A 14,618-nucleotide genomic window follows, 5' to 3' on the forward strand; every position below is an offset into this window, starting at 1 on the left:
GGAAAAGCGTCCTCAAAAATGTAGACTCTCACTGAATTTGCCACCATGGCAACCTGCACACTGCTGTTGCTTTTTGGGGGTGATTTCAGCAACATGTTCTACACAGTGAGCATGGAATTGTTTCAGAGCTTCAGAACAAATCAGCTCAGCTTTGGATGCTGGGCTCCATCTACCATTGAACCCCTTTATCTCACATTCAATGGCAGATGTATCATCACCATATGTATTATAGACACAAACAGAAACACATCTCAGAGACATTCTCTTAGCCCTGCTGTATCATACAGCTGCATACTCCACCAAAGCCCCAATTGATTCCTCTGCTTGGGAGCTGGCACCATCTCAAACAAAGGTAAGTGCTCTCCCAGAGAGATGTACTGCATCTGATGTTAGAGCACAGTCACAATTGAGCCTCCTCAAACACATGAATGATGAGAGACTTTATTAAAAAGCGCCTGTCACCTCTTGACCTTGCCACTGAATTTTTTACCCCAATAATTAGTGTAAGTTATTTAAATTTCCTGATATGAACCAGGACCTCAAGTATGATGAGAGCATCCTCGACCTAGCAGCATATGCACTTCAATTGCAGATGCAAAAGTTCAGCCTCTCTGCATTGGTGAAGTTCAGCAGGGCAATTGTAGCTCTGAAATCGCATCCTTCAACCCAAGCTGAATTAATCATAGAGCATCATTGACTATTTTGTGATAGTGTTGTTGACAGCTTTTTACCACCCTCACTGCCACATCGGCCTTTAAGTGTTCAATTATGTGCCATCAAGGGTAAAAGTACAAAATGTATGAATGTAACATAGATGTAAATTTTGAGTTCAGCTAACCCATCATCTTACTTCACTTGCTTGTTTTTGACCCTTGACTGCACGCAGAGAACAAGAGTCTCAGTGTTTTAAACCACAGAGCCCATGTGCAGCAGAAATACCGGAGATTTGTAATATAGGAGATCTAATATTTACAAAAATATATATCACATTATCATCATTAAAATCATCATCATGTTGTAAAATATTATATATATATATATATATATATATATATATATGCTTGTGTGTGTGTGTGTGTAAATATATACACATGTGTAAATATATACACACGCACACACACACACACACACACACACATATATATATATATATATATATAAACTAGGATAACAATGTTGTTTTGAGTAAGTGTTGGTAATCCTTGACCTGAAAGTTTTTAAATGCCGCATAGATAGCACCGTAGCTTTTTATACACTGTACCTTTAAACAGAACCAGTTATCAGCGTTCCAGTGCGCGTGCGCAGGCTGTGTTTAGTTTTCTCCAACCTGAGGAGCTGTCTAGTGTCGCTGCGCTAGGAAATCCATCGCTTCCAGTTCTTGTCATGTTTTGAGAGCAACACCACGGCTTGTTTTTTTCACTGGAACACACGGAGACACTATCACACACTTCTGTCAACGAAGACTACGTTTGAAGGTGCTTCATTCGCTGTGGGAAAAGACCAGTAGATTCAACAAGAGTTCAAAGTGGTTGCTCAGTGCCCCCCTAGTCGGCAGGAATAGCCTTCAAGCTCCCACATCTCACCACATCCATGTTGACTGCGGCAGCCTTCGCACTGGGACCAGGGCTACAAACACCACAACCCCTTTGTTCTTCCGTGGACAAGATCCGGCTAAATTGTAGTGGTTTGTGGACGGACCATCAGTATGTTACAGTGTACATCTCTGTTTCAGTCTGAGGGATTGTTTACGCGTTAAAATGGCTGCTGAAATGGCATTTGGAAGAGAATGGTCTTGAATCAATGCAGTAACGTTACATTACCTACCAGATGCCAAACTACAAATAAGCCAACGCTACATAGACAAACAAATGATGAATTGGGTAAGTCCCTGTGTTCACAGTTAGCTTCTTTATTAGCTTTAATAGATGGTTCGCCGCTTTTTTGGTAGGTTCTTCCAACAAGAGGTAGGGTGAAGGGAATTCCTCCCACTCCAAATCTATGCATGCGGTTAACCAAGCAGCGTTTGAAGACACTTAGCTAACATTGCATTTTCTTAGCCATTCTCTCCAAAGATTTGTAAGCAGGCTAAGCTGAGCCTTCATTTGAGTATGCATAACACTCAACGAATATGCAGGACTTCTTTGTAATAATTGAAACAGCCTGAGTAGCCGAGGCTTTCTCCCAAAGCAGACCTAAAGGCCCCGGTCTTTTACTCGGCTCGGTCGACCTGGGGGGAAAAATGGATCCTGGGGGGAAATGTAAGACTAAACTCTTTCTTTTTGGACCCAAAGTAGCCACCCACTGCGACCTGCGGGGTATCAACAGATACTTGGTGGTCTATGTTTTGTTTTACTTTGTACTGTTCACTCACGCCTCACCGGCGAAACCGTGTGACAAGAATTGCCTCTCTGGAAAATGTGTAAACGGATCCTGCATCTGTGACCGAGGATGGGTTGGAGACCAGTGCCAGCACTGCCAAGGGAGGTTCAAGTAAGTGGCCGTGCACTTAATCTTTAGCTCCACTTTTTAATCTGCTGCCAATAGCGGAGTAGGCTACTTACAGTGTCATTGTTTGCAGACTTCTCATGATATTCAAAATAGAATTGGCCTGAGCCGCCCAAAGTAGGTTAGGATCAAATCTTATCCAGTAGTTGCTGTTTCACATCAATGGCACTCATCACATAGACCTGTGTGCAGCCATCTTTATAGGAGGTGGGTTGCACTTTTAATGAAGAAAATGGCTTGTATGACAATAACAAAACATATTGATTTTAATGAAACTAAATTATATTTTTGGATCAGTTAGCAGCCTCAGCAGATCTGTTGAGCCCAGTACTCAGAAGATACAGGACTCATTTCCATGGATTTGTTATATGTGACCAAATTTTCCATGAAAACCAGCATAAGAAAAGGCTTTTGGAAGTGGGAACACAAATTTGATATTTTCAGTAGCATGTTAATCTTAGGGCTCCAAATAGGGATTATTTTCTTTATTGATAAACCTGCGCAATTAATAGATTAACTGTGTGCTCAATAAAATGTGAGAAAAAGAGCATCACTGTTTCTCAAAACTTCATGTAGCTATTCAAAATATTTATTTTGTCTGGCGAAAAAGTGCAAGTCCAAAACTCAAAAGAGATTCAATTTAAGATTGCTGAGGGAAAAGACCAGCGGAAAAAACTTACAATTAAGAAGCTGGTACAAGGTAATGTTTTACATTTTTACTTGTAAATTGACTTAAACAATTAATCCATTATCAGAATAGTTGTGGATAAAGTTTCAGTCACTCGTGTAATTGATCATTCAACTAATTGTTTGGTGAAAATTTCTCACTTTGCCTGTAGCCTCCCTCAGTGTTTCTGTTACTTAATGTATGTTCACTGCAGATACAGTATAAGCAAGTGTTAACCACACGCCTGATGCTTATTTTCTCTGATATCATGTTTAACTTAATTTAATTTCACACAAGAAGGGAAAGTGATTTACACTATATGTCAGTGAGATCAGTAAATGAATGAGAGCCACTACCTTGTGCAGTCCATGTGTGCATTGTCCAGAGAACCAATACCCTATGTACTTTCATATTGACTTAGAGCCTGATGCGTTTACATTGATTCCAAATAAATAAATTCCTTTTGCTTCTGCGAGACAAAGGAGCCCTCACTGGCACCGAGCAAACATCTGCAATCAAATGATTTCGCATGTGATCGGAGGCCTATGTGGAGATAGAGTTAAAGGGTGTTGTTTCCAAGTTGGTAGAATATGTCTGTTGATCAGCACAGGTGGATGGATATGGACAACCCCCAAAAGATGCAGGAAACTAAAGGCTGAATGCAAATCATGTAGTCTGTACTAGGCAGGGGAAAAAACGGCAAGTGACCAAAGAATAAATGTTCAAACTTCTACGTAATAATAATAATAATAATAATATTCACCTTGATTGTAACTCTTGACAGGAGCATCTAATGGCCTTTCAGTACACCTGAGGTGCACTTTGTGGTGCAGAAGTGCCTTGATCACAGTAATTACTTTGCTCCTCATGTGTCTGAGGTTTTGTATAGGTTGTCATCAGACATGTTGTCAGGGAATAACCTCCTATCACCTAGAGACAAACTGCTGAAATGTGAGACTTTAACTCTTAGTGTCTCTGTAGTCAGTGGAATAGAAACATGCACCCAGGTTAATACATGATCAATTACACTTTGCTGCCCCCACCATAACAAGTTGTGGCTTCCCTCATAACATCATCACAGATTAATTTTGTGTCTGATTTTAAATATAGGAAGAAAGGGAACATAAAAGTGACATAGGTGGCAGGGAAATGCACATGCACACTCTTGACACGTCTTGCGCAGGATATTATTTCCCTCCGAAGTCCAAAGTGCAGCATGAAAAATTCATCATTTGACCTCACCACTGGTTGCATTTGCTGGGTGTTTATATCATAAGTGTTCACGTCGAATAAGCAGTAAAACACAAATCAAACTGTAGTAACTGTAACTAGACATTACATAAAGAATATCAATCTGTACATACACTATATCCAATATAACACATGCTTTTGTAGTCATCACAATGCATACCATTGAATCTTTATGAGATGAGATAACCCATCTGTAGTCCATTATCATGTCAAAACCTCTGAATTGAAAGTAAACTTATATCATGTTATTCATCTCAAACAACTGTCGAGGACATAAAAAGGAATACCACTCAACTCCTGTGTTACTCAGACCACCCATTAGAGCCCAGTACGTGCGAAAGCTTCCAAAATTAAAAAAACACAAAACAAAAGTGTGCTGTCTGTCTGATGTCATAAAAAGTAAGGCCTGAACGTTATCAGCTGTCAGATACTCACTGTGTGGATTCATGGCTTATTTCTCTCAACTTTGACATCCAAATGAGTTTTTAATCAAAGTACAATCTGTTGCAAACTAGAAAAATGCATCACTGTGTCAAGAAAGTGTCTTTAAGTAATCTGTCTCCTCATCATTTCCAATTGATTCGAGCGTGATCACACAGTTCCGTGGGTGGGATGCGTACAACTCAAAATTTCCTGTGATATGGGACAGTGATGAATCTCAATTTAAAAGTCATCTATCTTTGTTACACACACTGCTGTGGTCTTTCGTGTGGAGAATGCTTTACTGAAAATAGTTTCCGGTGTCACAATGAGGACATGGGCAGAAAAGAGGCAGGGGGAAACCTTTTCAGGAGACAGCTGATTGAATCTTTTGGTTGGCTTGGACTGACCTTGGGCTGGCTGCCAGCTTGTTGTCTTCTTATCTTAAATTCTGGTAATTGAATTTAGTAAGTGACACTATAGTTGGACACCTGAGTCGTAAGAGATTTTGTACTAGGACAAGAGATCAGCCTTTATGCTGCCATTAAAGTAAGAGATTTTTATCAGTTATTGTCAGAGTGGGTAGATCTTTGTTTAAGCATCAAAAAATGTTATTACTCAAAATTTTATGATACTTCTCAGTCTGGAAATTTGCAGGTTAGGTTGATCTACAACTATAAAGTTTTTCATAGTTTGCTGTTTATCATGTGTGTCAGCCCTGTGATAGACTGGTGACCTGTTGAGGCCTCTACCTCACCTCTCGACCAATGTGAGCTGTGATAGGGATATGCAGCCCTCCCAAACCCTGTTGCTGGATTTAAATAATAGATGGATAGATATTTCTCCCAAGAGCAGTTTTCAAGCAGTAATATACTATTATCTGCGTTAGGTAGGGTGTCTGCTCTACCAGAGAGGATTCACTGTCTCTCAGGCTCTAGAAAGCAATGCAACAAATGGGATAATTACCCGTGGTTATGGATCTTTTCCAGTGTTATGGTTTTATCTTGGAATGCTTCTTTCCTAGCTGCAAACAAATTTCATCCGCAAGTTGACCTTGTGTTGAAAGCAGTCTGACCACACTGTGATAAATAAGTTGGTGAAACACTGGACGAAGATAAAATTCAACATTTTTGCCATTAATTATTAATCTTACATGCACACGTACCAGTTCATGAATGTCCAGACGAAGGATTGTTGGATTTAATTGTTTGTTTTGTTTAATACGTATTTTAGTTTCTTGACTTAAAATTGTCCACCTGAGGTAATAATGTGTTGCTGTGCTGACTGTTTTGTTTTTTTTGTTCAGGCTGATGGAGCCCTCAGGATACCTCACTGATGGTCCAATCAACTACAAGTACAAAACAAAGTGCACCTGGCTCATTGAGGGCTAGTAAGTACTTTTTGTATATTAGTGTGATCGACTGAAGCTGAGCATGCAGAGCCAAATTTAATTATGCAACGTAAACACATTGATGTCATTAAATTAAGCAGATCAGCATCTCTTTTCCCTTTATCTTCAACAACATTTTAAGTTTAATATACAAACATATGCGGCATGGAACATGAGGTCTCGCTTGGTATCATCAAACTTCAGAGAGGGAGACAGGGTCAGTTCAATGTGCAGGGATTTCAGCATTAATGCCCAATTTAAGAGACTGAGAGAGGGGGAGAGAGAGAGAGAGAGAGAGAGAGAGAAAAAAAAAACTCAGTATCCGTTTCCTGTGAATAACACTCCTTTTTCCTCCAGTATTTTCCCTCTTGTCTGTCTTTAGACAAAGGATAAAGTCATCTTTTCCATGGAGCAATTATAATTGACAATTCCTGTAAAAAATATACAGTAGGGAGATTTCTGCTGACAGCTTTTTTTTTTAACATGAAACTAAGAAAATCAACTTTACATAAGCCTTCAGAAGTAACTCCAAGATAAAGGGAGATACATGACACATCAATGTTAAAAGCCCAGGATCCCAAACATTAAACATTCCACATTTTACCAAAAAGGTTTAATATGTGGCCACAACCAAAGTATCTGGGCATGGTCCACATTGATCCACACTTACTCCAGCAAGGGTGCAGGGTCCCAGTTAACTTGGATTTCAGCTTTCGTGTTATAAAGAACCGAATCAAGCTCTTCCAACAAAAATCTCTCCAGGTCAGTGAAGTAGTGGTGGAACATGGATGTAAACACACCTCCTCAGGTATTTCCACCCTGGCGTCTTTTTCTCAACTGCTGTCTTAACATAGTCAATTGAGTTTTTGTTTTTTTAGGTGAAAGCATTGGAATGTTTGCCTATAATCTCTTTGATACTCTCACCCTTATTATCATCTATGAAAATCTAAATTATTTTTGAGAACATTTCAGGGTTGGTGCCTCTGATCTCCTTCAGAAAAAATAGCAGACCTTTAAAGATCCTGTCTACTTGGCATCGGTTCCGGAAGCTATCAAGTTCTCTGTTTGATATGATTCTACAGGGGGCAGTAATGTCATGCTGCCAGTCTCTGTGATCTTACAGCTCTGATAGGAAGTGTGGATTGTAGGCTGGCCAGCATAGATCAGCATCTCGGCTGAAGGAAGTACACTTTTGTTACTTGCACAATGTGATGTAGAGCGGCGTCTGACATTTTGAAGGTTCAGAAGGTTCATCTGATGAGCTGGAGTTACATTTTAATTAGCAATCTTTCAGAGAGAGGAAGAATCCCTGGACCCATTGATGCGTTTAATTGTCAATTCATTGAAAAATAAAAGTTGCCTGTGGTCACGCAGAGCTATTAATGATACTTGAGTATGTTAATGAATATAAATAAGGTGATTTATTAGGTTTTTGTTCAGTGCAATGGCACTGAAACAAAATCACTCCATCAGTACTGCTGTCTTTTGAATCTAAAGTTAACGTTTAGCCTGCAGTGATCTAAAGAATGTGAGTAGGCTTATAGGTTGTTCAAATGTTCATCCATGGAACTTAAACCATATTTTCTTGTTTTCTTTTTTTCCTCCTGCAGTCCAAATGCGGTTCTTCGGTTAAGATTTAACCACTTTGCCACAGAATGTAGTTGGGACCATATGTACGTTTATGATGGAGACTCGATATATGCACCTCTGGTTGCTGTTTTCAGGTGAGAGAGTGAATTTTATCTGAGCTAAGTCCAGAAAGTGGACAGATGACGTACTGTATTCATGCTATATGATGCAGTACATTGTACATATGTACAGGATATGTATGAATATAAACCAGGGAATAGGTAGTCTTTGTTCAAAACATTAATAAATAAATGTTTTTTAAGACATAGGTCTGACATGCTTTTTCATTTCCTGTAATGTGGCAGGTCGCACTGATTTAGCAGAGTTGTGAGAATGTGATGTCAATAATGCTGTTTTCTGCGTAGTGGGCTCATTGTGCCAGAGATACGTGGAAATGAGACAGTTCCTGAGGTTGAGACGACTTCAGGCTACGCGCTACTACACTTTTTCAGTGATGCTGCCTACAATCTGACTGGATTTGAAATATTTTACTCGTAAGTACCAAGGCTCTGCTTTTGAACTTAAACTAGAGGCAAAGCATAATACGAAACCTTGCATTATTTATATTTTTAGTGTTGAGCTTGTGTTTTAGGCCATCACCTGTGTGAAAGATTTATCAGGTTTTCATTAAGGTGTATAATTTATTCTCAACTACAATGGACTGGTTACCAGGACCATTTATTTCTCCTAGCTGTTGATGGATTGTAACATGTCCCACATTTCAATAACAAAAAGACTGGTACAAGAGCTTTTCTGCAGGACTTAAAACCTACAGCAACAATCAGTGAGTTGCTCAATAGTTATTCCTCTGTTACAAATCTTTTTATCCCCCCCCCACCTTTGCCAAGACCTAGAAGATACTCATTAATCTCCCTCAGTTCCCAAGTAAAGGTCTGTGTGGCCTAAATAATGCATATAGTAATTGAGTGAATGAAAACATCTTTCTGTCCAGGATCAACTCTTGTCCCAATAACTGCTCTGGCCATGGGAAGTGCACCCCCGGGAACTCGGTCGCCAGCAGAGTGTACTGCGAATGTGACAAGTACTGGAAAGGCGAGGCCTGTGACATCCCCTACTGCAGGAACAACTGTGGCAGCCCCGACCACGGCTACTGCGACCTCACCGGGGAGAAGCTGTGTGTGTGCAATGACAGCTGGCAAGGTAATAGTTAATAGCTTTGTCCAACCCCGACAGTTGTTCAGAAACATTAGAATCAGAAGTTAACCGAAGTTATGTCATGACCGTTGGCGAAAGGTTTTTTTTGTTTTTTTTTACAAGTTAGTGATGAAATTATCCAGCATATAATAATAGTAATCAGTGCAGTAGGCCGGCATGTAGCCATTAGCAAGATTTTAAACCCATTAATTGCATTACAGAGCATGACCAGATGTTATCTGACTCTGGAACCCATTGGCAAATATGGTTGGGGTTTGATAGCACTCTATTTCATGTAAATCCAGCTTTATATCACATTATTAAACTTGAAATAATCAATCAAATTAATAAGGTAATATAGGATAAGATATAGTTCTTTTGTTAGTCCTGCAGTGGGGAAATTTGCAGTGTTACAACAGCAAAGTACAAAAGAAATGCAAAATGAAAATATCTAATACTAGATATTTGTTAAAATAGTAGATAAATAATATAATATGTTATTAAATATATTATGGTTTCAGCGTTCAGCTATTTTGAATTATAACTTTTATATAATAATATTTAACAACTGATTGACAGTCAGAGAACCAGTAGAAAATACAGACAAAATGATTCCAGTGCATATGAAGCTGGGACAACAGATACTGAGAATGTAGAGAAGTATCCCTCAGATAACAACTCACCTTCTCTGTGTTTCCTACATTCAAAACACTGACTCATTAAATCATTCGTTGTTTGCAATCACAAGCTGCAAAAATGTCGTTGCTCCTCCCATGAGCGCTGCGGTGATTATGAAGCAAGACGTAATGAAGAATGTGTCAGCGGACGAGTGGAAGCAGCTGTGTTGTGTTACTGTGTCTTAATGCCGGTCGGCAGCACGTCGACAAGCCCCGCGACAGTGCGTTATTATTATGTGCCTCCAGCTGGAGGGAACCAAATGCTTTTGCGTGATGAAACTTGACAGTATCATTAGCAGAGACATGCGCTTTTTCAGCACGGCCTTCAGTCGCGCAGTTTTAACACATTCACACCTCCCCTGCCTGTCGTGCTTGTTTAAGGAGCGGCCATGCTTTAGTTTCGGTCTGAGAGTGGCATGTTCGCCACGTCATTGTTTCATTGACCAGGTATGAAAATATGCGTCAGACACTCTTGACAAATTCCATCCTGAAAGAGATTGAACATTAGGTACATTTATGTGAAACCAGGTCTTTATTTTGGAGGTGTGGAGCTGAAATATTTAGATCGCATTGTTTTTTTTCTGTGTCCTTAGCTGTAATTTCTTTCTCTGTCTCATAGGTCCAGACTGCTCTCTAACTGTACTTTCAACTGATTCCTTCTGGGTCCTACCAAGCGTCAAGCCCTTTGGCACATCACTCGCCAGAGCGTCCCATAAGGCCGTGGTGCAGGAAAAGGTCATGTGGGTGGTGGGCGGATACACCTTCAACTACAGCTCCTTCCAAATGATTCTCAAGTAAGCAGCATAGCATAGCATGCCATTATTATGCTGTTTGTTTTTACATTCACACAATAAGAGTTTTGTTAGTTTGTTCGGTCGGCTGCACAACAGATCATCAGATCATATCAACTTAATTTCCATTTGCACGTACGTGGACTTTATTGACCTTTCTTTACACCAATAGAAGCAGCAGATGAAATCCTGACCCTGTCCTAATTTTCAATTCTCATATAAATATGTCGAAGTAATGACTATCAAGAGGAAGTGCTGAAAAGCTGGTGGCTTATCAGAAGAGCTCTTACACAAGTTCCTTCAGAAAACCCCAACCCCATGTTAGTGCTAACTGTCTCTCTTTGAATGGTGTGCTTTGTGAATGTATACATTTTCAACATTCACTCAGCTAAACCGAGAATTTTGTATTTAGTGTAGCTGGATGGTTCTGCGGGTAAACTGCAGACCTGATGTCTGTCCTCACTCATGTCCGTCATTGCTTGAACAAGCTTCCTCCATCTGCTCAATGTTTGCTCACCACCAGGTGCTATCGGTCCTGGGCTCCAAAAGCATCTTGTGTAAATCACCAGTGTGTGATGACCTGACGAGGGGCCCTGTTTCATTGTGAATGCCTACAAACATGAATTTATCTGTGTTAATCAGTGTGCAAAACCTCTGGCTTATCAAAGGCACTTTGAAGACTAAATTGGTACCTTTGGCAAGACGGATACTTCTACATTGTGTGTGCCTTGGTATAATCAGCTGATCATATGGTAAAAATGAATTTAAAGTCACAGAGGGGCAAGCGAAATGTGTTCTGTACGTGTTTTCATACGCATTCAACTGTGTAATGATTCGTTGCTTTGCTCTGCAGCTACAACCTGGAGAGTGGCACCTGGAACACAGTTCCCATCAACAGTGGACCCGTGCCAAGATACGGCCACTCACTCGCTGCCTACCAGGTAAACACACACAGATATGCCCGCAAACTCTCTTGGTACAGAAGGTATTTAGAAAACCACAAGTGTTAGAACTGGACAATTAAATGGGGTGAAAAAGAAATAAAAGTTCGCTCACACAGAAGGAAACCACAACAGTTGCTTTCAAAGGAAAGTTGCTTATTTTAACACGCCAAATACCTAAATGAGCCGATGGACACTTACTTTCTCATGACTATATCGCCATAATTATTTGGAAAAAAGACAGCTCTGATATTGGAAGTCTGATATATTCCAATTTCTAAGATGAGCAAGTTTTGTATGGGTTGTGGCTCTATAAATAAACAGAGGAGTTTCAACTAAACACGCTCTTGCTCAATCTCTCCTCCTCTTGTCAGGATGACATCTACATGTTTGGTGGGAAGCTGGAGGCCGGCTGGGGGAATGTGACAGACGAGCTGTGGGTGTTCAACGTACCCAGTCGGACGTGGCAGCGGCGAACCCCCGTGGTCGGTCCACCGGCCCAGGCTCAGATTTACGCCGTGGAGGGACACTCGGCCCACTGCGTCCTGCTGGAGGGTGGCGAGGCCATCATGCTGGTCATCTTTGGCTACTCCCCCATCTACAGCTACATCAGCAACGTTCAGGAGTACAACTTGAGTGAGTCACAGCTGTACCTTTTAGAGACGGTTTAGATTTTAGACAGTTTGTCTCTCGCTCTGTGTCTTTCTCCCCCATCTCCCCATTTATCACATTGTTGGAAAAGGTTTCCACTTGGAACTTAAACACGGCTTATTGACTTCCATCATAAAGAGAAGTTTGAGTTAAATATATTTAAAAAAAAAATAAATAAATAAAAAAAAAAAAAAATTATTTCAGATCTGAAGAGAATCTGACTTGAATTGCAAATGATTCTACAAAGAAATAATCTCACGCATAGCAAATGTTTGAGGAGTAGCACTGCCTCTTAAGTGTATTAAAGTACCAAAAGACATCCCCAGTGTCTTCAGTTCACAGTAATATTCAGTGCATATCACCAAACAAAGGTTGACATGAGTGTTTCTTTGTATAATGTTTCTATTTAACACTGAGCTCAATTTCAAGTGCTTTCGTTTTTTATTGAAAACCTGCCAGCACAACGGCAAATACAACAACTTTCACTAGATACTAGAAGCTAAGAAGCACTGTGGCCTATTTATCTGTTGTCAATGGGATGTACAAGTTTGAAAAACGGAAAATCAAGACCCAAAAATCATATTAAGTGCCCATAATAAAATAATGCTAACCATTCATGCCAATCTGTGAGCTCAGCTATCGCCAAACATTAGGATATACAATCATTTGATTCTTATCTTTTGGGATACAAAAGTGTTTTTTATTTGATTTGAAGGCCATTTTTTTCTTCTGTTTTAAAAGCTGCCCATATATGCTTTTCTTGTCAGGATCCAACACATGGCTGGTGCCTGAGACCAAAGGTGCTATTCCGCAGGGAGGTTACGGCCACACTAGCACATACGATAGTTCCAGCGGCAGTGTGTATGTTCACGGAGGCTATAAGGCTCTGCCAGCCAACAAATACGGCCTCGTCGACGACCTCTACAGATACGAAGTTAACACCCGGACATGGTAAGTCGACATTTACACACGCATGCATATTCTGCTGTCTTTATTCATCATATATCCCAGTCTGTGTATATGACACTGTGTAACATTTTGTCCTTGACACACTTTTCATGCATATCTTCCAGGTTCATCCTGAGAGAGAGCGGCTTTCCACGGTATTTGCACTCAGCTGTGCTTCTCAGCGGCACCCTGCTCATCTTTGGAGGCAACACACACAACGACACGTCACTCAGCAACGGGGCCAAGTGTTTCTCTGCTGACTTCCTTTCTTATGACATCGGTAGGACTCGTATTATTCTTGACTTCACACCCCTGTTTGAATAGTGACCTCTCTAGTGGTGTTATTATCCAACTCGTCACTTCATCATCCCATTTACGTTTGTGAAAACTACTATCTTATACATGAAACTACTTCAATTAGTTGATTTAAGAAAAAAATTGTTTTAAATAGCACCTAATGAGGTTTTAAGGTCTCTAATTAATTAAAGTCATTTTCAGAGATTTTCCCTCCCTTCTTTCATCATCATTACCTGTATCTTCATGATTATCGACTTTATTCTTAACAGAACCAATGATAATTAGAATAAACGGCACTACACATTTAAAAAAATGTAATGCACAATGTAATCACACAGACAATCCAAATAACTCCAAATATATACCATATCTTTTACATATGGTCTCCTGTTTTCTTCAGCCTGTGATGAGTGGAGGCTCCTGCCTAAACCAGACCTGCACAGGGACGTCAACCGATTTGGTCACTCTGCTGTGGTCAGCAATGGGTGAGTCTTTCTAATGGAATCCTCTCTCGGACTAAAACACAAAGTGAAAAAAAAACACAAGTTTTACTGAATTATTTTTTTACGACTATAGAAAATGTTTGCGCTTAAATCCCCTACAAAATCAGAGTAATTGTGCATTGATTACTTTAAACAATATTCATAATGCATTTTATTTTTATACTAAAATTTGAGTGCTTGCTTGCAGAGTTTTAATCCAGTCACCGTTAGTAATTTGGCAGGATTTATTGTAACTTCTATAGTACCACACATTTAAAAATTTGTAACTTTGGTGTGCCTCTGTGGCTCACCTGGTGGAGCGTGTACCACATGGGCTTAGACCGCAGCGGCCATGGGTTCGAATCCGACTCGTGGCCCTTTGCTGCATGTCATCCCCTCCCTCTCTCTCTCTCCTTGACTTTCCTGTCTGTCTCTCACTTCTCTATCTGAATAAAGGCAAAAATGCAAAGGATACCATAATACAGCTGTCGGCTTCATCTTTATGTTGAACCTTATTGTTTACCTTCTGTTCTCACTTTTTTTTCTTCACTAGGTCCATGTATGTGTTTGGGGGCTTCTCCGGCGTGCTGCTCAACGATGTGCTTGTTTACCGACCCCCCAGCTGCCAGGCCTTCTTGGCAGAGGAAGGGTGTGTGAAGGCTGGGCCAGGGGTCCGCTGCATCTGGAGCAGAGGCCGCTGTCTCCCCTGGGAGCCCAGCATGGCTAATGGCAGCCTCACTCCTGCCCCATTATGCCCCCCTAAACCTGGTGAGAATTGCATCCAAACCCTTTTCTTTGTTGCCCTTCTTTTAGG

The 14,618-nt window shown here is 40.4% G+C and overlaps 1 protein-coding gene across 1 annotated transcript in view; it reads left to right on the forward strand.

Annotated features, from left to right (window-relative positions):
- The first annotated feature begins 1,321 nt into the window (after window positions 1-1,321).
- The window catches only part of atrnl1b (attractin-like 1b), a 60,528-nt gene continuing 47,231 nt past the window's right edge, over window positions 1,322-14,618 (forward strand). The window contains exons 1-12 of the mRNA XM_023426038.2: window positions 1,322-2,490; window positions 6,150-6,233; window positions 7,844-7,957; window positions 8,228-8,356; window positions 8,815-9,023; window positions 10,314-10,488; window positions 11,339-11,426; window positions 11,801-12,062; window positions 12,845-13,028; window positions 13,151-13,305; window positions 13,723-13,807; window positions 14,358-14,572. Of these exons, the coding sequence (XP_023281806.1) occupies window positions 2,240-2,490; window positions 6,150-6,233; window positions 7,844-7,957; window positions 8,228-8,356; window positions 8,815-9,023; window positions 10,314-10,488; window positions 11,339-11,426; window positions 11,801-12,062; window positions 12,845-13,028; window positions 13,151-13,305; window positions 13,723-13,807; window positions 14,358-14,572 (1,951 nt within the window). The 5' untranslated portion in view covers window positions 1,322-2,239. The remainder of the gene's footprint in view (window positions 2,491-6,149; window positions 6,234-7,843; window positions 7,958-8,227; window positions 8,357-8,814; window positions 9,024-10,313; window positions 10,489-11,338; window positions 11,427-11,800; window positions 12,063-12,844; window positions 13,029-13,150; window positions 13,306-13,722; window positions 13,808-14,357; window positions 14,573-14,618) is intronic.

This window comes from Seriola lalandi, unplaced genomic scaffold (genome assembly GCF_002814215.2).
Source record: "Seriola lalandi dorsalis isolate HSWRI2012SDOR001 ecotype SW California unplaced genomic scaffold, Sedor1 jcf7180002054801, whole genome shotgun sequence".
Classification (NCBI taxonomy): domain Eukaryota; kingdom Metazoa; phylum Chordata; class Actinopteri; order Carangiformes; family Carangidae; genus Seriola; species Seriola lalandi.